This window comes from Xenopus laevis, chromosome 4L (genome assembly GCF_017654675.1).
Source record: "Xenopus laevis strain J_2021 chromosome 4L, Xenopus_laevis_v10.1, whole genome shotgun sequence".
Lineage (NCBI taxonomy): Eukaryota > Metazoa > Chordata > Amphibia > Anura > Pipidae > Xenopus > Xenopus laevis.
In genome coordinates, this window is record NC_054377.1 from 41,695,927 (window position 1) to 41,718,330 (window position 22,404).

Below are 22,404 nucleotides of genomic sequence, written 5' to 3' on the forward strand. Positions count from 1 at the left end.
ATGGTGCTGTTTGATATTTTTGATTAGCTTTGCTATTATTGCTAGAGAAGGGAATATGTATGCAAAAGTGAAAATCCATGGCTGTATCAGAGCATCCACCGCAACTACCTGGTTTGCCCTTAGGGAGAAAAATTTTGGCACTTTGCTGTTTTACTTTGTGGCCATGAGGTCTATCTCTGGGGAAACCCAAAGGCCACAGATCTGGAGAAACACGTTATTCTGTTTATAGTACTTCCCTTCAACTTAAAAAGTCTGCTATCATATTTGTGGAGGCCCTTATATGCCTTGGTGATTCAGATAAACAGTTGCTATGTTTTCTGTATTGATTCTTATGGAGTGACCCCTTATGGAATCCCTGAAGGCCAGAATTGCCTTGGAGACTGCCTCCAACTCTAGAACATTTGAAGGTCAGGAGAGTGAGTTTGGACCCCAACAGCCTTGTCTGTAGCAGTCCAAGTGGGCTCCCCAGCCCCATTTGCTTGCACCTGTAGTTATTATCTTTGCTTGCTTTGGGAAAAGAATGGCTCCTTTTTGAAGATTCTTGGGTACAAGCCAACAGTAAAGACTCTCTTATACCTGAACAGGTAGGTCGGTTAAATGAATCTTCTTGTTGATTCCACACTAGAAGCAAGAAATTTTATTGCAGTTTTGCATGGGCTTTGGACCAAGGAACTGTGATATTAGGTCCCCAATTAGGTTCCAAAATTTGTTTTATTGTAGATCTCTTCCTTTGGATAAATAATGGTACTTTTTTTTTAAATTTATTTTCCAGTGTTTTTCTTCTGTCTTAAAAATCTTGCCTACGTGTGTCTCAAGCCACATTCCTAAGAATTTTATTCTCTGAATTAGAAGAGCTTTAGAACTAAAGAATGATGCTCTCTTAGAATAAAAGGGGATCTTGCCTTTATTAGGCAATCGTTGAGGTAGGAAATGACTGACACTTCTCCCTTAAAGGGCATGTAAAGGCAAAAATATAAAATCCCATTTTTACTTTCTTTAATGAAAAAGAAATCTATCTCCAATATACTTTAATTAAAAGATGTCTACAGTTTTTATCATAAACCTGACTGTATGCAGTGCAATTCCCCCTTCTTTTACTGCTGTGGATAGGAATTGTCAGATGGTCCCCAACTGCTGTGCAGGTAAACGATCATACTTTCAAATGGCAGGGGGAGCCCCGCCACCTTACTTCCCAGAACTCTAGCAGCATTGTTGGATTCCCTGTAGAGATTTGTATCCAGAGACGCAGTGCAGTCTCTATATTATGATTATTAATCAGTCTTGCTGTATTGGCTTCTATGGCAGATATTATTTGACTTGTGCTGTTTTGATAATTTATGACGATCCCTAAGCTTAACCTCCCAACTGAAGCCCATACCACACTGAGCATGTGCGAGTCTTGATATTGCAGAAATGTCTAACAAAGTTACAAGATGACAGCCCCCTGCGCCAACTTTGAAAGCATAAATCATTTGTCTTATTAGGCTGCTGGTGCAGTAAGTTCATGTTTATATTTAGTATACATAATACAGCATTTCTAACATTATTCTATTTTAGACTTTAGTTGCCCTTTAAAAAGGCTTTGAAAACTCAGGGGCACTTAAGATGCCAAATGGGAGTACTGTTAACTGCAAATGCTCCACTGATTGTTCTCCTTCTATCACCACTCTTAAATATTATTTATGACAGGGTTTTACTGGAACATGAAGGTAGGCGTTTTGTAAGTCTAGTGTAATCATGACGTGCCCTGGAGACAAGGATGCCACTGCTGAGTGAATTGTTTCCATTTTGAACTTCTTCTTTGTTATGAATTGATTTAGGAACTCAGATCTATAATGGTTTCGATATTTCGCCGTTTTTGGGAATAAAAAACATAGGGAAGTAAACCCCTAGAAACTTTTCTGCTGGAGAACTTGATTAAGTACCATCTGGTCCTTGAATTTTTGAATGGCTTTTGAGAGGACTTGTCTTTGAATACTGATGACTAGCCTTGGGGTAAAAATTTATTTGTTTGGTGGTTTGGTTAAAAACCCTATGGAGTTACCCTTTCAAATTGTTTGAAGGGCCTATCTGTTGCTTGTCATTTTTTTCCAGCAGGTACTAAGTCATCAGTCTGCCTCCTACTGGACTGGCGTTTCTGGTTGTAGCTGAATGTCCTCTGACTCTCGATTGTTCCCCCGTTTGAGGAAAATTTACCTCTATTGCTTCTCCATTGTGTCGAGTTCTGTATGCTGATACTTGTGCACTAAAAAAACACTAAAGCATATCTAATTTGGATCCAAATAATTTCCCCCCCTCAAAGGGCATAATAAGAAGTCGACTTTTAGAACCAATATCTACTGCCTAGGGCTTCAGCCATAAGGCTCTGCGGGCCAATGTAGCATAAGCAGTGGTTCTAGCAAGGAAGTCAATGTTGGTTAAAGCCACATCTGTAAGAATATCTGTGGCTAGTGACAGTATTGGTAAGACCTCTAGGAGACGCTCCCTAGAGGTTCCCTTCTGCAACACTCATTATAACCAAATTATAAACCAAACCTTAAGAGATCTGGTCACTGAGGCTGCGGCAATTGCCGGTTTGAATGAGGATGCAGCTTCCAGATATGTCTTCCTAAGGGCTGCCTCAGCCTTCCTATCCATTGTATCCTTCAGCCCCGAGCTGTCTTCCAGGTGCCGCATTGTTCTTTTTACTGTGTGTGCCACTGGGAGATCCAGTTTTGGTGCAGCATCCCAATTCTCAATATCTTTTGGATCAAATGGGAATAAGGTTTCAAATCTCTTAGAGATGGATAACTTGGTCAGCCATATCTACAACAATAATTACCCTGCAAGTTGTAGATTAATAAAGTCATAGGCAACAATAATATGGCATAGTCTTATTGAGGAGCAGGGCTGTGTGAATGGACCCAGCCGTGATGCATCCAGGAGCAGTCAGGTGCGCATCAATTTTCTCGCCGAAAGTAATGCTGGCATGGAAGTAATGCCAGATGCATCACGCTCCACTCAAACCTGGTATGCGTTTTCTGAACCCCTGCAAGTTCTTACTCCTGCCCCAATTCCACCATAGCATCTAGAGAGGCCTGAGGGGGGGGGGAATAGCGGATGGTGCAACACCCTCCAGCGGGCTGGTGCACTTTTTTTGTAACTGGGACCCCAATATAGCCATCCCTCACCCCCTGTTGTCCTGGTGCAGGATCCTGCCTAGGTAGGAAAAACATTAACGTGTTTGGGGCTGTTGGGAGTTTTATAAGTAGGGGTCTCTTTTAATTGATGCGGGCTAATACTACCTACAGGTGAGGAAAGCTTCTCTCTCTAAGTGCTGCCTGTAGGGGCACGAGGGAAATAAACAGTTTACCTTAAAATATCATTACCTCTTTCACAAGTAGTACGCATTGGTATCACTTGCAAAAAGTTAAAAGAGAAGGAAAGCCTACCAAACATTTTGCTCATGAAGACATCCCTAGCCTCTTGTGAATGGCTAGGATTTGTTTACCCCAATCCATTATTTTGCTAGTAAGCAGTTTATGAAAAATAGAGATGCTTAAACATTTGCAGTGCCATCAATCTGCTGATATCATCAGGATGGCCAGGTGTTTCCTCTGTGCATGTGTGTTCCTTACATCTCTGCATCATCAGAACAGCTTGCAGCAGTATTACAGCTCATGGACTTTTCAACTATTGCGCATGTATTGCTCATGTGCATAAATTGCAGTGTTGGTCTGTCTCTGGGATCAAGTATTCGGTGGAAATGTTTCCCAAAGTATTTGAAAACTCAATGCTTGATTATGAACTGCAGGGGAAAACACTATTGGACACATTGGTAAGAGCATGTGCATTACTAGTTAGAAGTCCTGTCTGCTGCCAGTGCATCAAGCACATCAAGCTTTCCTTGTCCTTTTAAAAATAGTTAATGATTTGACAAAACTGAAGCTGACTTACAGAGATCCTTTGTATTCTCTGATGGGGAGCCTGGCTGGAGGATATGGTCACTGCTTCCTGACTGCCTTCTTCTTCTTTTCTTTAAGAGAACGCCTCTGTATACCTACAGGGTTACAAAAATAAACAAACAGTTATAGTTACTATATAAGAATTTGGATGCCTAGGCACGTTAACAAATCTTATTTTATCTTTTTTCACATGTCAATATTTTTGGATGTTGATTCCATCAGCATCTGAATTTAGGAACACTACAAAGCAAGTTACACACAAACTCATTTTTACACTGTACAGAGTCACATACATTGCTGCTTGCATGTGGTTGTGTACGATAGCACTTCATGATGTTGTGAAATGAAGTATCTTCCTTGGTCACCTGTTCAGAAAAAATAAATAAATAAAATCAGTGATCTGATTTACACTGCTGTCCGTTTAATTCAGTAAAAGATTTATTATTTCACTATATGTTTTAATGTTCCTGTAGTAAGATTATTAGTTTGCAAACCATTAAGAACACTTCCATTAAGAGGCATAACTGCAGTTAGTGAATACAGGAATTATATATTTCTTAGTACAGATGAAACACATAAAAATCCAACTGGATGAACTTGAGTTAAAGGGCACCTGTCTCCCTAAAAAATAATTCCAAATTATTTTCTATCATGTTAGTTGAACAAAATAAACTTTACTTGCACTATATGTATTATTTAAATTTTGTTTCCTTTGTTTTCACAGCAAGCAGGAAGGAGCCATTTTGTGGTAACTGTTATTAAGATAAATTCACCCCAAAATCTTGTGTAAGCACCAGAATGGGGGACCTAATGCCCATGCACAGTGTCCTACATAATTATAGAGCCTGAGGAGAGAAGGGGAAGTGTGAGAAGTGCAGTGATATGTAGGAAGTGCTGTGAAAGTAATTTACTGCCCCACCTCTATGCATCAGGCACAGAGGTGGGGCACATAATATTTGATTGATAGCTCAGATATTTAAACACCTTTATAACAGGTATGGATGTTTTAATGAAAAAAATTATTTGTGTTCCATGTTTAATTTCCAAAGGACTTTGATTATGCAGCTTTTTATGTGTAGGTGACACTTTAATTAAATGAAACATTTCACTTCATATGTGAAATATTACTTTAAACTCTATTTCCTCCATAAACACAAGCACAGTCCTCACCTTGGAGATCACATACACAGCACACATCAGCAGTTGGTCTAAGTGTCGGTCCTTTATCAGTTCAGGACACTGGACAAGTGAGAACTCAAAGCAAGTCCAAATTTTTTTCCGCAGTTCATCTGTAATATCCAGTTTCAGGCAAAGGTCTTTGAGACGGATGCTGGCTAAATGGTACACCTTGTATAGTGGAAGATAGGAGGATGGAATTAAAATGTTTTAAAAAGCCATATTTAGATCAAGAAGCTGAAACAAAATACACATTTGAATCAGAATTGATCATTGGCTTGAATTATGTCTGAAAAACTTGGGTTTAACTCAAAACCTGGATTTAGGTCTTACCCTTCTACAGAAGAGAGTCAAGGAGCCGGCCTTCTTCAGTTTGCTGGTCAGATTCTGCTTATTCTGTTGACCAGGAGATCCTGGCTGTGGAACAGTGACTTGACCTGTGACTTGAATCTGCTGAGGATTGAGTGGGCCTGCAAGAGCCTGAGCAGTGAGGGGTGGCACAGAGCTGGTTACAGTGTGAGGCTGACTGCTTACATTGACCTGCACTGGGAAGAATGTGATTCCTCCATTTTCATTGGCAATACCTACGCAAAGGTATCAGACAAAGAGAAACACAACATCAGACAAACTCACTGATATCTTAATAAACATTTTTGTGAAGAAACCAAAGATGACAGTGATATTATTCAGGTTCTGAACAGGACACATTACAGTAACTTTATGTGAGATATCAGAAAACAACAGTGCAGACCAGAGAAGCACAACTCCTTAACATTCTCCTCAGCAAGACCAGGTACAATGCAGAAGCTGATAGTCAGTATGTAAGTCATAATGACAAGCTGCAAGGTCTTAAGTATGATGTAACCACCAGTTTCTGAACCTCGGGTCTCCAGATGCTACTGAATTACAACATCTAACAAGCATTAACATATAAAGTAATAACAAAGCAAACGAGAGTTGCAGTCCAAAAATATCTGTTGAATGTATATGGCTATACCCATTAAGATAATTATGTGTTTGCTACCTTCAGTGTAGCATGTACGTGATCTACATATATTACATGATACAAAAATAAATGTGTAGATTTTGGTGAATGCAATTCATTGCTAACTTCAACAACTGTTTACCAGTTAAAGCTACAGCATATCGTCTGCTTTCCACAGCTTGCATTTACCTATTATGAACTTTCTTCAGGTAGAGTGAAATGGTCAGAATCACCAGAAAAAAACAGGGGACGGAATAAAATGATTTGTAGTTAGGAGATCTCATTAAACAGATTGCCAAAAGCATTTATTATTTATACAATTCAGTTCCCTTGGAAGAAAGAAATGCCTGCATTTGATCACCAGTTATACCAGCAAAGATTGGCTACAGTTCCTACATCCATACATAATGAATGTTTGACAAACAGTGTGATTTCTCTTCCCTTTGATTTCCCACACAAGGTGGAATTACAGCCTCGTCTAAAGATAGGTAGTCCAAGGGTAATGGGATCATATGGAACTGAGTCAGTGAGCCAAGATTTACATATGGTAAGCACAGAACTGTACATAGCTTTGTGGTTTTTCCTTGCTAGTCTGCAGTACATGCCATCTAGTTTGTTCACCAACAGCTGGAAATTTGCCATGAAAATATTGGCAAAGTTTTAATGACATAAAATAATATTTACAAGACTTTTATAATCTAACTGCATTTCAACAAAATTATATTCCTGCAGGAAACACAGTATATTCACCTTGCACAGGGATAGTAACAGTTTGGCCATTATTTGCTGTGACAGTTGCAGTAGCCATGGTTACCAAAGTCTGCCCAGGAACAGGTGGAGTTGGTACAGTATCAGTGGAAAGTGGAGAAGCCTTTGCTGGGCTCCCTGCCTCCGATGGACTATCCGAGTCTACAAAGAGGCGCCGACGCACTGGACCAGTGGCAGGAGAGCTGTATCTATCACACAATGTGGCTGGGGATGAGGGAACACCTGCAGAAAGAAAAACAAGCAAACAATAAAAACACAGATTTTACATAACACAATTACTCTTAAAAACACAATATTAAATAATCCTGTATTTCTGACTTTGAAGAAACACAAAAAACACAACTAGCAATATTATATTCTGACAAATAGTAAAATAGCTCCGAAAATGCATATATTTTATGGTGAATTACGGATAAAACGAACTTCTTAAATAATAAGAAAGAATGTTGCCACAAATGTACCAGGATTCAGTGCCTTAAGTTCTGCTGTGTATGAATAAGTGTAAAATAAGATAGCAGTAGTAGTATCTGCTTTTGAGCCAGCATGGTACTGCCAATAGGCACATAAAATGAGAGGAGGTGGCACCCCAAAATTAATTTTTTAATGAATACAATATTTTAATGATGAGTAGTACAGACACTAATGGTGCAGTGGTGGCATCTAATAGTTTTAAAGTACTATTGGTTGATCATCAGATATCCCACCAATTTGTAATCTTTATTTGGGTATAACAAACACGGTTGAGAAGTTTCAGTAGTGATTAAACCACAAAGAAGAAGAGTAGATGATATCCATTACATAATAACATGAGTAAACCTAGTTCAGTGTCTATGTAAGTGTGCACTCATCAATACTACCTTTAGTGTTCAGTAATAAACGTTCAATGTTGTATATTATGGGGGTTTTTCAGAAGAATATCAAGTGGACATCAGGACTGTATTGATACAAACTGTTGACACAACAGACTGCATCATTACAGAATACATTTACCTCAAATCAGTTACAGAACAAAGAGTCATTTTTATTAATATATGTAGTTGATCAAATCTGTTTACGGCATTTGTACATAGGCAGCTATGTCTGTGCGGCATTCCTCCTGGTCCTGCAGTTTCCTCCCACACCCCAAAAACATAAAGGCAAAAGAACTGGCTCTTAATAAAACTGACTCTATTGTGAGTAAATGTGATAGGGACCTTAGATTGTAAACTCCACTGTGGCTGGGACTGATGTAAATCATGTATAATCTCTGTAAAGCACTTCGTTAGACTATGGGCACAAGGAGCCTTGGCTCCCCTGTTCCCAGCCTGCATATTTTCTTCAGGCTGAGAGAATTGGATCTGCTCTGTGCCCCAGCTACATTCATTTGAACCACTTCTGATAAGTGCAGACACATGCAGAGCAACGGAGGTTGGCCTAAAAAGCCCTGCTTTTGCGTATATGGGCAAACCTTCGCTGGATGTGCCTGCATGCAAGCGGATCTAATTGAAATCAGCAGGGATGGGACACAGAGCTTATCTACTTCTCTTAGCCTGAGAAAAATATGCAGATTGTGAGCAGTGGAGCCAATGTTCCGTCTGCCCATAGCCTTAGCACTATAAACAGCTAATAATAAATACTCTACACACAATGAAACCTCTTACTTACTCCTTCCTAAACCTGAAGCATCAGCTCTTATCTCATTTTTTCTTCTTGGGGTAAGAGATACTGTAGTACCATTGCCACCAGATTTCTCAAAATGCTGTGGATGCAAGACCTAAATACAAACAATACAAAGAAAACCTAATTTTAGATCTGCTTATAAATCCATTGAAAAAGACTATGCTGCTTTATGACCTCACTTCAAAATTTTCAAAAAATGGCAGTGATTCAAGGGTTTTTAAGTCATTTGTACAGGTATGGGATCTATTATCTAGAACACGTGAGACCTGAAGTTTTCTCGATAAGGGATCTTTCTGTAATTTGGATCATCCTACATTAAGTCTGCTAAAAATCATTTAAATATAGGTAAATCCAATAGGATTGCTTTGGCACCAATGTGAATTCTTGCAGCTTGGTTTCGATCAAGTACAAGCTACTATTTTATTACAGGGAAAAAAATAGAAATGTTTTTTTAAATGGATTCTATGGGAGACGGCTTGGAGTTTTATGGATAATGGGTTTCCAGATAAGTAATCCCATTATCCCTGTAGTATAAATCACATGCATCTAGAAGGTCCAACTAATTAATGCAAGAAATTTAATAGATATTCATTGCAGTAGAGTTACATCAAACAAATACAAAATATTCTGTGCAAGAAGGAGACTAGTCAAGGAGGTCACCAAGGAGTCTATGACATTCTGAAGGTGTTAATAGCTTCACAGTGCAAAACAGGGCAAACGTTTCAATTACTTCCTAATACTTACAAGTACAATCAAAAAGGGAAACAAACAGCATAGATGACATGACAAGAAGCGTGAGAAATGCACCAGTGAAAACATTGGTGTGGCAAATTGACATCACGATTTATCCTGCTGTGTAAAAAGTGGATTGAAGCATTCATTGCCAGTGATGTTGTCCAGAGCAACCAATCAACAATTAGATTTTACACAGCATAATAAATAGACCCCTTAATGTGACATCACAGCATATGCCCTTCCATGGCACTCAAGGCTTACTGTGCATGTGGACATCTACTTATGATGGGGAATTTTAAAACTTGGGGGAACGGTATAGTGAGGCCAGGGGGAAAGGTTTTAAAACTGAGTAACTCCAGAGAAACCACGTAGATTTGACAGATATAGAATAGCAATAGCACCAAAATCTGTACTGTGAAGGTCTAGAGAAAACCATGCTTCGTTGTGTCATTTTGGCTTGAGTGCTGCAAACCATCGATACTGAATAGGTCAGCAAAACTAGCATTCTTAAAATTTCTATAGAACTTTTAAAAAATTTCATCTATGAAAACATATTTTCTAAAGTAAAATATATTTAAAAATTTTGTACATCCTCTGAACTGTACCTCCTCGCATAGTGGGATCTTTCCATCATTTTCTTGGATCTTGTCCCACAAAGGTGAATCATGTGTCCATGCCATGCACTCCAAAATCTGTTCCTCAATGTTGTTAAGATGCTTCACCACTTCCCGACACAGGCCTTCTTCTGCTTTAATAACAACTTCAATAACCTTCCAAGTAATAAAAAAAGGAAACATAAGAGGGATATTTATTAAGTGTAAGAAAGCTAGGGAAAGAACAGATTGCCAAATAATAATATTGTATTGTATTATCTGCAAATGTACCTTGTAAAAGTGATATGGTGCCAGCCCAAACATGGCAATGATACTGGGGAAGTTTCCAGGACGCTTGTAAGAAAATATAGTGATTTCAAGGCAACAAGACATCAAGGAGCGATGAAAAACATCTTGTTCCAGAATGCTCTGCAAACAAACAAGTTCATTTAAGTAGTATGAAATATTCTAAAAACCATTAAAAAGGATATTGTAATTAAAACGAACCCTGTTTTAGAATTTCCCCTTCAATGTTTACACAAGCAATGTACATGATATGTGTTTCCTGGACCCACAAGCCACAGTTAAAACGATCTGGTACACAGCAACTCTTGGCACTTCCTCATTACCAGATTTACATCTGCTGCTGCCATAGGAATAGTTCCCTGACCACCTCCTCTCCAAACCGATGGTGCATGCATATGAAGTCTTTTTGCCCATGTGTAATTGCCTAGCACTGGAGTACCCTCTCCCAGCTATGCCATCAGATTTAGTCCCAATTGTCCATTGTTTTTGTTATTACTATATATATATATATGGTTGCATTTCCTGTATAGACACACAAGGGCCTAGGGCAGCAGCTTTTCCAGGGGCAAACCTTATGTGCTGCCCTAGGCCCCTGTATGTCTATGCAGGAAATGCAACCATGCAATTCCCATTGATGTTAACGGTAAGCAACCTGCAGTGGAGAACTCAGGCTTTAATTGAAATTACATTTAGTAATTACATTTCATTGAAATTATATATGATTGGTTGGTTTGTGTGCTTGTTTCCACATAACTAAATTATTTTTAAAGGAAATATTGTATTAAATATGACTTTCTCTTTCAGATAAAAGGTGACAGAGCCTATTTTGTGTTTTGTGATAAAATCTCTCTTAGGGGGTGATTTGTTAAATCTGAGACTGGAGAATTCTGTAATTCTGAATTATGTAACAAAGATTTTCTAGCTGTCAGTGCTATTCTCCTGACATTCAGGAACCTTTAAATTGACTTGACCCATTTATCATATTCAATAACTATGTTAATTGTTAAATGATGTGTATACCTTAAAAACGAGTCAATGTAAAATTGGTCAGATCGCTTTTCTCAGCACTTTGGAAATTTACAGTAATAATTGTAAATAATTTTTAGTTTTCAGATGTGCTAATCTAAGGAATTTTGTAACAACACAGTGCCAGCTGCTGCTCATTCTAGCTAACTGGCTACAGTCAGAAAAAAACATTATCCCTAAGTAAATAAAGTACTGTACTGTGATGTTGATACTCTAAGAAAATGTAGTTAGAAGAGTTATCCAATGTTCTCTAGTTAGTAGTAAACAGTATCACCATGAAAATGTGTATGCATACCATACAAAAAAAATATAACAAGAACATTTCTTACATTTTTATTAAATCTGTTAACTTTAGGAAAGCATTGCAGTTGGGTAGTTTGGAGTAGAAAGACGTATTTACCCATTTTGGATTTGTCAGATATATATATATTTTTTTTACATAAAACTGTCAGCATATTTTGAAAGCTTAGTTTGTTTTATTAAACCAATATATTGTTTTTCTCTTGCCCCAGGAAATGGCCCTAAAGTGAAAAGGCACAAAATGTTCAAAAACGGTCTGGTTATAAAGAAGCACCAGTTTTGTGGCAGTGAAAGGGACCCGTAATCTTTATTCCACAAGTGGATAGCTTTAGTTGAAGAAACTAGAATAAAGATTATGGGTTTTTGATCTTACACCGTTTCCGTGGAGTCTCTGGAGTGCGTGCCTAAAGTAGCTCTGCAAAGTAACGTTTTCTCCCCAAGCTACGGGTTTGGGGCGCAGCACCCGGGCCATCAACGGAGAACAATGATTGCACCTGACTTGAAAGACTATATCTAAGTTAGTGACAGGTTCGGGACAGTGGCACCCAAACCACATCCAACACTTGGTGAGCGTGTGTGTAAAAATGAAAACATAAAAGTTTAAGCGCCCAAGAGGTTAATTGTATAATTAAGCTAGCAGCACCTGTCTTAAATTTGGCAAGTGAAAGGGTTAAGGACTAGTATTGGTTGTCTAAGGGTTGAAAAGTTCAGAAGGAAAGGCTGCAAAAATCATAACCTCACTGAATATTTGAGTTAAAGATTATGTTTGTAGTCTATCTGGACACGGGGCCTTGAAATTGTGTAGGGTTTTCAGTGCCTTCATGGACTCTGTTTCTGCTTTTAAATTATACAGGAATTGTAAAATGTGCTGGTCACATCAGTCAGTAAATGGACAGAGCCCTGTCTTTTACTCCCACATTGTACACGTGATTATTATTATTATTTTCGGTCAGGTGATCTCTGAGGGAAAACACAGACCATCACAAATTGGTGGCTCAAGGTAAAAGATGGTAAATGGCAATATTTATTGATGAATATATATGCTAATTTGGAAATAATATTTAAAAGCTTGCTTATGATGAAAGAAATTATCCGATGACCAAGAATTCATTCTGGCTGTATAGTTTTCCTTTGATCAATTCACAAATTTATCTGGCCAACATTAATTTGTCAGAATGTGCTTATAGTCTTTGAGGATACAATAGATAATGGTAGGCAATAGTTCATAGATTCATTCTTATCTATGAAGTAATTGTGTTCATTGCTGCTCAGTTCTACTGCTGTGTGATTCCTTGCTCCTTGATGCATATTGAAAGTAGAGAGAGAAAATTCAGGAAATTATTTGTTAATTCCAAACACAATTCTAACACACATTACACATACATGATATTCTTATACCACTGGTGGGGGGAACAATTTTTAGGTTATAGGTGCCCTTTAAGATGATATTGTAAGCATCATTGGATAACATGATCACAATGTACACAATTCCACAATGTTAACAGCAATTACAAAGAGTTGTGGTACAACTCTTCTTCTGAACTTTTACCCTTCACCCCATCTTACCGACATATCTATATCACCCAGTCTTTTCTTCTCCTGTTCAAAAATGGATTCCAATACTTTGTAATACAGCGCTTCAGAAAGGCAAAAATGCTTTTTTGTAATATCTATGGAAAAATATGATAAATGTATTTCATTAAAAGCAGAAAATTGGGAAAATTGGTTGTTTATCCTATATTTAATACAGAAAACAAAATGAAATTAAGTGGAACAGGAGCTTTTCTACTTTAGACTATCCTTTACATAATAGAAATAAACAGTGATATGATGCTGCATCCATACTAGACAGCTAGAAAATCTGATTGCCAATGTATGTTTTGCCCACAGTGCACAGCTGCTAATTGTACCATTAACCCATTATTATTACATTTATTAATTTATAAAGCACCAACTGACATAAAGAAAAAGTGATACAGTAAGAAATTATGAACTGTCCTGCAAGGACTAACAACATTTTAACTGCCTTACATCTAGTCTTTAGCTTGCCATTTCTGCTTTCCATGTATGTATCTAACCTAACAATATGGTTTTTTAGCGGTAAAGTTAAGCTGAAACTTACAGTGTATAACCAATTTTAGAGATAAGGCTTTTAATAGAAGGTTCCTGTTTGCAACAGTGTTTCTCCATTATCTCTCTATTACTCATATATATTATCGCTATTTAAACACACAGTGTGCTATTAAAACATATTTTGGATAGGTGGTGATCAAATGCCAGCTACAGAATGATTTCTCTCAAGAAATAGATCAAGAAATAGATCACAAGAATCTGTTACTGACCTATGCAGAACTGGTTTTCTCCCTCACCGACAGTATTCTCACAAAATTTTTCTGACATTTCCTTTAGCCGCTGGGATATTGCCTTGGTAGGATCTCTGGAACATGATCTAGGACATGGTCACAGCATAAATAAATCAGATTGCAAGATGGGCTGGCAAATTCCAGGTTGTAATTGAGAACAGGCCCGGATTTGTGGAAAGGCCACCTAGGCCCGGGCCTAGGGCGGCAGGATTTTAGGGGGCGGCATGCTGCCCAACCACACCCACATTGGTTTAGAAACACTGGGGATGCGCTGGAGATACAATCATTTTTTAAATTTCCATGTGCCAATCCCCATTGATGGTGAAAATTTGCACGAATAAAGGGGAGGGTACAGGGGTGACGAACGGCAGTGGGCCTAGGGGTGCCCACTATGTAAATCCGGCCCTGATTGAGAATATGCAGTTTGTCATGAATTATCTAACCATATACTGTTGGCCCTATATTAGTACATATCTCTCACCTAAGCATTTGCAGCAGTCTCTCACTGGGAGCAGGTTTTAATCCAGTCAGAATGGTGAAAAGACGGCTAACACAGTACATGGCATTTGACACAGGAGTGGTACATGGGCTGCATTCATTTATGTATTTTAATCTGGTAAGCGGTGTGGAGACCCGAAGAGACTTTAAAAAATAAGAAGAATAATTAATGAAATTTAATCAATGCTGGTTATTCTGCAGGAATCTAACTTGGTGCAAATTGAATTTTTATGCATACCCTGTCAAAGTTCTGCTGTAGATTATATGTTACGTTTGCCCTTTCTACGGACTCCATTCCCAATGAGGGATTCAGGCAACGTCCTATGCTCCCAACTTCTTCCTCCACATCCTCCAGGAAAACTCTTTCATCCAAATTCCCAGCAGACAGCACATAACCTTCATATGCTTTATTTATAGCTTTCCTGCAAGCCCAAGAAAAAATTAAATAAATAAGCACAAAAGTACCTTATTTTGATCTAATGATTAATGTACTTACACACTATCTGCAAAGTTTCCTGGATCTAAGAATCCTATAAGAGAGTCAGACTTCCCCTTCAGTATCTGTAATCAGAAAAATAAACTATTAATCTGATTAATGAACTAGTCGTTTTCCATCATGCAATGTGGTTTGAGCTTAGTCAGCATGCAAAATAAATTATCAAGTACATGGTTAAACTGGCTTTGATAAAAGTCTTATTTACAGTAATACGAAACTAAACAAAGCAATCATGTTTATTTTTTTAAGTATCTCACGAAAAACTTTAGGATATTCACCCAATGAGTTACCTTGAATTCATGATAAAATATTTGCATGCATCACAATAAAGTAACTCAAATACACTGTACTTGGAGTCAACAAAAATTCAAAACTGGTCTAAATAATGTATCTGTTTTTATAAATCTTGAGCTATACTCTTCTATACCGATGTCAAAACATTCCTCTAAGATGTGAAGACCAACCATATGGGGAAGATATCTATCCTTTTATAAGCCTACCAGTAAATAGATTTTTTTTAATCACATACTCTGATAATCCTTACTTTAGCCCTTCTGCCTTAACAGGCCTGACAAATTTTGACTTAGAGGTACACCTAAAACAAAATTACCAAAGGCTCTGATCATCAAACTAAGTACCAGGAACTACCAGGGCTACTAGGATCACCTGAGGCTTTCACATATAGGGACCGTAGGGTTAATTCCCTACAGAGCACATGTTGGACTGGGCTATGGGGTTTCCCAGGGGCTGGACAATGGGGCCAGAGCCCTTGTGCTGGTGCAGCATAGCAGATACCGGAGGATACCACAAGGTGTCGCTGCTGCACTACTTTACTATAAAAGAGAGAGCCATGTGCTCAGAAAACCATTATTCATTAAGTTTTGGTCTTGCTGCTGACTGTTGTTTCACTGAGAAGAAAGTAAACCTAAACCGGCACAATGTATGCTAAAGTGGAGTTCAATAAGCTTGCCAAGGCTGAGGCAGGATCCTCCAATGCCTGGAAGCACAACCATGCGGGTTTCGAGTTTGGAAATGCTTGTTTGTGTGCTCACACTATGGAGAGAGTTTTGGGAGTTGTAGTTCAGCAATGGAAATCTTACGTGTTTGCGTTATAGACAGTGCTGGGAGCTATGTCTGGAGGATAATACAAGCTGCATATGTTCTTGGAATGGATTCATCGCTGTGGATGCCTGTTCCAGATCTGGGTGAGCCTACCCATCTGAGTGAATCCCCAGGGTGAGTGATACCATGGGAGGGTAGAAAAAGAGAGGATCCAGCAATATTCCATTTGTGACACGGGCTTTGTTTATACCTGCCACGAGGGAGCCAATACTAAATCCGGAGGGAGAGGTATTTGGGCTGCTAGTACTACTTGGGACCTATTGTACTTATTGGGGATAAGGGACTGAGACTCTGATTCTTCCAATGGAGTAGTGTGGGACTTTGCCTGGCACGGAGGGCCAGGAAATGGACTGCCACAGGTTCCCATGGGAGTGGGTCATTATTGTATAATGTAAATGTTGTTTTTACGTAACTTTTAATTTACACTTTATTTATATAAAGTTGATGTTTTTATAAAAGCAAAGTGTGTGTTGAATGTTTTCCTAATGGGCCAACCGCAGGTGTATTCCCGGATCCCATTAGGTGGAGGCACTGCCAGAGAGGAGTTTCCCAGTACCTTTCACTTAGCAAAGGGGACTCAGGACCTGCATCGGTAAGAATTATGTGATATACAACCTTGGCACCACGGGGGTGGCCAAAAATGGGTTACAGACACATAACTTTAGAACCTAAAGAAGAAGCATGTTCAGATGGATCACATGCATATATGCAGTCTACAGAGCCTCCTCCCCCTTTAGAATATATCTGTGGCATCAGGAGTCATCATGCACAGCAGATCATACATAACATCATACATTACATCATACACCACATTACATCATACATTACACAGTAGCCCCTTGAAGTGATCCTTCGTGCCACAGGGAGTCCTGGAACGGGAAGCATTGTGAATGCTGCAGTTCAAGCCTCAAGGCGTATTTTGCTGTTCAAATAACAAAAATAATGTGGGCAGACTCTGAATGTTTGGGGTTAAAATTAATGGTGTGATTCATCTCACAAACCCCTGGGTGATTACCATGGTTGCTGCTCCCAAATTCTAAGTTAGGACAGCACTTTCCTGTCTAAACTGACAGGAATATGCTGTGCGTTAGTCAGTACACTGATGTTCTATGTTGTCTCACTGTGTTAACGCCAACCAGCACTTAGAACCAATGATCATTGCTCTATGAGGAAATAACTATGGAGGCACATTTGAATTTGTGGATTTTCCATAGACTTGCAAGCTGTTCATAAATCTGAACCACACTTAATATGTTACAAAGCTAACTATAAATATATTGTGGGTACTACAATGTATCACTACTTTGCTTCTATTCAGTACCTTTTTGTCAAAAAGTTTACGTATGTAGGGCTTCCAAAAATGTTCTTTGATTCCCTTGGCCTCTAGAACCAACCCATCATGGAGGCCACAGAGTGTTTCAATGATGCAGGGAGCTTCTGAGGGAGCTTTATACTCTTTGCTGCAAAAATCTTCAGGTAGGCCTGCATAGTAAGAAAGATTTTTCAGAACACATGTATCAGAAATGTAAATGGGCCTATAAAAGAGCAACTCCACCCAAAACAAGAAAGAAAATGTTACGCAAGTTTCTAGAATACATAATTTACAAATTTGACATAATTTTTAAATATGTATGTAAACAAAAGTAGTATTTCTCTATCTGCGTAGCTTGTCCAGACTATAGGGAAACTAGGGGTGGAGCAATGATTGTGGGGCGGACTGTTGATGAAAGGGGGGCAGGGCTTTAACATCAGGGTATTGGCCAGATTTTTGTTTCGGTTTTTCAATGCTAAGAACATACAGTTTTAAACCAAACAGCCCTAAAGAAATACCAAACTGTTTATTAAAAAACAGACAACTCTACTTTAAGCAATGTAGAAGAATCCAGCTCTACTCCACCCAAGACTCCAAATCCCACAATGCCTTGCATGCACCTTCAATAATCTATTAATTACAGAACAGGCAGATATTGCTTTCAATAACAATTACAGTTACAAATAATTTTAATATATTAAATATTTTTAATATATTTTGAAATACTGCTTAGAATTACATATTCTCTCAATATGAATGTTAATTTATTGGTGGATTTAAACTGTGAGAGAAAGAAAAACATTAAAAACAAGGAACACAAAAGCAAAAATATTTATAGAGACATTATTTATTTAAAAAATATAGGACAAGGTGCAACAGTCCAGCTTCCTCAAATGCTTCTTAGTCTGCAAGGTTAGATATCTGGCAGCTGAAGGACTGGAAATATGAAAAAAAAAACACTACTCCCAATATATCAGACATGTGTGGATGTCGGCCCTTTCAAACTTTTGTATATTATTTAAATTTTGTATATTATAATCACTTCTGTCATCCTGATTACCTTGGAAGTTCAGTGGTTGAGACATTAAAATTCCTGGCCTGTCTCACCAAGGATGTTACAGGAAGATGAACTGCTCTCTGCTTGCATAAGTGAAAGCAGGAAGCAAACTATATAAATATATTTTAATTATTCTATATTCTAAATTATGTGCACCCGGGCCCCCAGTAGTTACGCCACGGTTTGGTGGTACATGATAGCTAAGTGAGATTAGAGGAGCACTTTGTATTATGAGAAGGAAAATAAAAGAACTTAAGGTAGAACATGGAACAATAGAACTTTTATTAGTGGTGCTTGCGAAGCAAAGCATCACTACTGTTATCTTGCAAACTTATTTTTATTCTTCTTCCGTATGAAAGTTTGGCGCGTAACTAGTCCCGCACCGTTTGTCCTAGACCCATGAATGAGGTGTCAAATCGTGCGGCTTAATCGGGAATGGGGTGGTATGACTTTTCTAAGGGGTGGGTGGTTAATTGCCCCTTGTTAGTGGTGCTTGCGAAGCAAAGCATCACTACTGTTATCTTGCAAACTTATTTTTATTCTTCTTCCGTATGAAAGTTTGGCGCGTAACTAGTCCCGCACCGTTTGTCCTAGACCCATGAATGAGGTGTCAAATCGTGCGGCTTAATCGGGAATGGGGTGGTATGACTTTTCTAAGGGGTGGGTGGTTAATTGCCCCTTGCGGGGGCAATTAACCACCCCGAAAAGTCCCATAGATTAACATTGAGGCCAACTTTTGACGGATTCTAGCGCAGAGAGGGAATCTTGTAGAAACGTTAATTTTACCACATTTGAAGAGGTTTGCGACCTGTGTCAGATGATACCCCACACGAGGGTATAAGTTTTACCCCCGGGGCAGGAGAGGTCCCCAAATTTGCCCCATTGACTTATAATGGGGAATTTATCGAATAATTAGTTTGTCGCAGACCCATGAATGAGGTGTCAAACCGTTCAGCTTATTCGGGAATGGGGTGTTGTGACTTTTCTGTCCTATTTTGGGGACCCAAAAAAGTGAGCGGAGCCGCAAACAACCAATCAGATTTTCCCTATTGACTTCAATGAGAAAATGTAAACAGCTGTAATTCTCACAGTAATAAAGCCAGAGCTCCCAAACTTGGCACCGTGGGTCACTGGGTGACTGCAGCCAAAATTTACAAAAAGTGGGCGGAGTCTACAACAGCCAATCAAATTTCAGCCATTCAATTAAATAGGAAAATTTTAAACTGCTGCCGCTCTTAGACGGTTAATGGCAGGGTCCTCAAACTTGGCACAGTTGGTCACTGGGGGACTGGGATTAAAATTAAGAAAAGTGGGTGGAGCCAAAACCAACCAATCAGATTTCTTTGATTGGTTTTAATGGGAAAAATTAAGAAGGCTGCCATTCTCTCAGTATTGATGTCAGGGACCTTGAATATCACAAATGTGGTCGCTGGGGGTTTCCACTTCAGTTTAGAAAAAGTGGGCGGAGCCACCAACAACCAATCAAATTTCATTCATTGATTTTCAATAGAAAAAAATAGAAATGCTGCCATTTTTACACATTAAATGACAGCATTCCCAAACTTTGGTATGTTAGTCACTGAGTGACTGTGGTTCACAATTAGGGAAAAAAGGGGCGGGGCAACAACAGCCAATCAGATTTGGGCCTGAGTTTTGCCACGGCAAGCACCACTCACATTTTCTTCAGGAAATGTACCTCTCTAGTTCTTTCTTTATTTCCATCTGTCATAGGCTCCAGAGTCTTATAACTGCACTTTGCAGGCACAAACTAAGCAGCCCACGTACTGTAACTTTTAGGTTGGCCCATCCAATTATTCACAAGCATATTCTGAAAGCACACACAGTATAAATAATTCTCTGCATTTTATATCATACCTTGAAAGTTTGGGTTTAAAAGATCACGGCGGTTAGGACATTGAAGGGCATTTCCATATACAAGGTCCAAAGCACACAGTAAGAGATGATAAGAGTTTACCAAGTCATCACTAATCATAGGAAAGTTTCCTGTTTCAAAAATATAAAATAAAGAATAAAAATAAAACATTAAGCATTGACGTGTGCATTTACATTTGTGTTTAGACTGTTCTTCTGCCTTCTCTGAAAATTAGATTTTTATTCTGTTAAATATCTATGAGGAGGAAAAAATCCACAAGAGGATAATTTTTTGTGTTTTTCTATCCAATAGCTGCCTAAACGTAACCACTTTTACTTGCATTAGCCATGTGATAGATTGCCATGCCTTCCACTACCTAAATGTTCGTGAATTTTATTCTGTCCTATCTAAAGCCACAGGAGTAGAAATCAATAATGAACATAAAAAAACATCATAAAGATCAGTTGTTTTAGGGAAATGGCAAATGTACTACTTCTGCTTTTCAAAACAATGGGGATTGCCTCATGTAAAGCACATTACATACCAAGATTAGGTACTATTCGTGGGAATATGTAAAAGAAGGAATTTCCGTTCAATAAAGCTACATACAGTATTAAATCAAATTAGCACTCAAACAATTACACACATCCCACTTCTTTCTTTTATAATACATCAGATTATTGAGAAAGCTAAATGCCGAAGATCCCACCCAAACCAGTTGCATGTAAGTAATAATGACAACAGGACAGTAAGGTGACCAGTAAATGGTGAATGGTGGAGAATAATGGAGTGGGGGCTCTCTTTGAGTTTCTTTCGGCATACGATTTTTATGTAAAGCTTGAAGCATGGGTGTTTTTAATTATATGGTTTTAAGCAGCCTTATACAACTTTGAGAGAGTTGGAGCTCAAGTTTTTACAACTTGTACAAAAGAGTCGCAAATTTTTAATGTGCATGGGATAACATCTGGTATAATCAAATTTACCTAAAAAATATTGGTTATTTTAAGAGAAAGAAGTGTGATGTTTGTGTATGTGTAACTGGATGATTAATAACCTGATTTTGCTTTATATTTGGAGTTCATGTGGGGAAAGTGTAAATATGTAAATGCACTATTAGCATGGATATTTAGTTAAGTGTTTTACGCCCTCCGCATTTTTCTGGATTAAAGGTATTTTCAGACATTTTGTTGCCCACAGGATATGTGATCTTCCTTGGGTGTCAAAGCACTTTAAGTGTCTTTGCCCTTAGTCTGCTGAGTGATATCAATTAATATTTACATTGCTCGGAGATGGAAAATAAAAAACAACAACAACATTTTTTCTTATTCTGAACTTTGAGAAGGAGCCAGCACTTCAGGATGGAATTGCTTTGAGACAGCTATTGTTTCTCCCCTTCTCATTGTCCATCAATTCTACCCAAGTTGTGCTCCCTAGTGCCACCTATTGGTAGCCATGAGAATAGCGCTCAAGCAGAAAAAACAGGGTTTTTCCAGCTGGATTGCTATTCTCATGTCTTCCACTAGGTATGAGCTATGGAGCACTTTTGGCAATACAAATGAATCCTTCAGCAGGTGTGTCAGGTAGCTGCTGTCTAGTTAGCTGCCCATTGCTCTGTTGATGGGCTGCTAGGGGGCTGCTGGAGGGGGAGGGAGGGGGTGATATCCCTCCAACTTGCAGTGTAGCAGTAAATAATGACTGAAGTTTATACAGAGCACAAGTCACATGGTTGGGGGCACCTGGCAAATGGACATCATGTCTAGCCAAATATCAAAATTAAATATAAAAACATCTGTTTGCTCTTTTAAAACAATAGATTTCAGTGCAGAATTTTGCTGCAGCAGCAGTATTAACTGATGTGTTTTGAAAAAAACATTTTCCTTGACAGTATCCCTTTAAACATTAAAAAAAATCAAACATGGACGTATGCAGTGGATTTATGATCAAAATACAAGGTACGGAGTTATTGTTAGAAGGAAAAGGGAAAGCATTTAAAAAAAATAGAACTATTCGTTTAAACTGGACTTCAAGAGAGATGTAAGCACTGGTAAAATTAAATTTCAAGCATTCCTTGTCTGGCAGCCACAGGACACAAGTTTGTGTTTCACATGAAACGGAAGCAACTACAGGTGGGTAAGGGCATTTAAACCGCTATAGCTATTTCCAAGAAGACAAAGGCAGCGAAATTTTTTTA

The 22,404-nt window shown here is 38.5% G+C and overlaps 1 protein-coding gene across 2 annotated transcripts in view; it reads right to left on the reverse strand.

Annotated features, from left to right (window-relative positions):
• rbl2.L (retinoblastoma-like 2 L homeolog) overlaps positions 1-22,404 on the reverse strand; it is a 46,189-nt gene that overhangs the window by 10,002 nt on the left and 13,783 nt on the right. For both annotated transcript variants that reach the window (XM_018257831.2, XM_018257832.2), the window contains 15 exons: positions 20,216-20,344; positions 17,293-17,453; positions 14,850-14,914; positions 14,592-14,775; positions 14,337-14,497; positions 13,835-13,941; positions 13,059-13,162; positions 10,152-10,289; positions 9,873-10,037; positions 8,518-8,626; positions 6,856-7,095; positions 5,454-5,704; positions 5,115-5,291; positions 4,238-4,309; positions 3,937-4,039 (listed from right to left, as the gene is read on the reverse strand). In XM_018257831.2, coding sequence (XP_018113320.1) covers positions 3,937-4,039; positions 4,238-4,309; positions 5,115-5,291; positions 5,454-5,704; positions 6,856-7,095; positions 8,518-8,626; positions 9,873-10,037; positions 10,152-10,289; positions 13,059-13,162; positions 13,835-13,941; positions 14,337-14,497; positions 14,592-14,775; positions 14,850-14,914; positions 17,293-17,453; positions 20,216-20,344 — 2,166 coding nt within the window. The remainder of the gene's footprint in view (positions 1-3,936; positions 4,040-4,237; positions 4,310-5,114; positions 5,292-5,453; positions 5,705-6,855; positions 7,096-8,517; positions 8,627-9,872; positions 10,038-10,151; positions 10,290-13,058; positions 13,163-13,834; positions 13,942-14,336; positions 14,498-14,591; positions 14,776-14,849; positions 14,915-17,292; positions 17,454-20,215; positions 20,345-22,404) is intronic.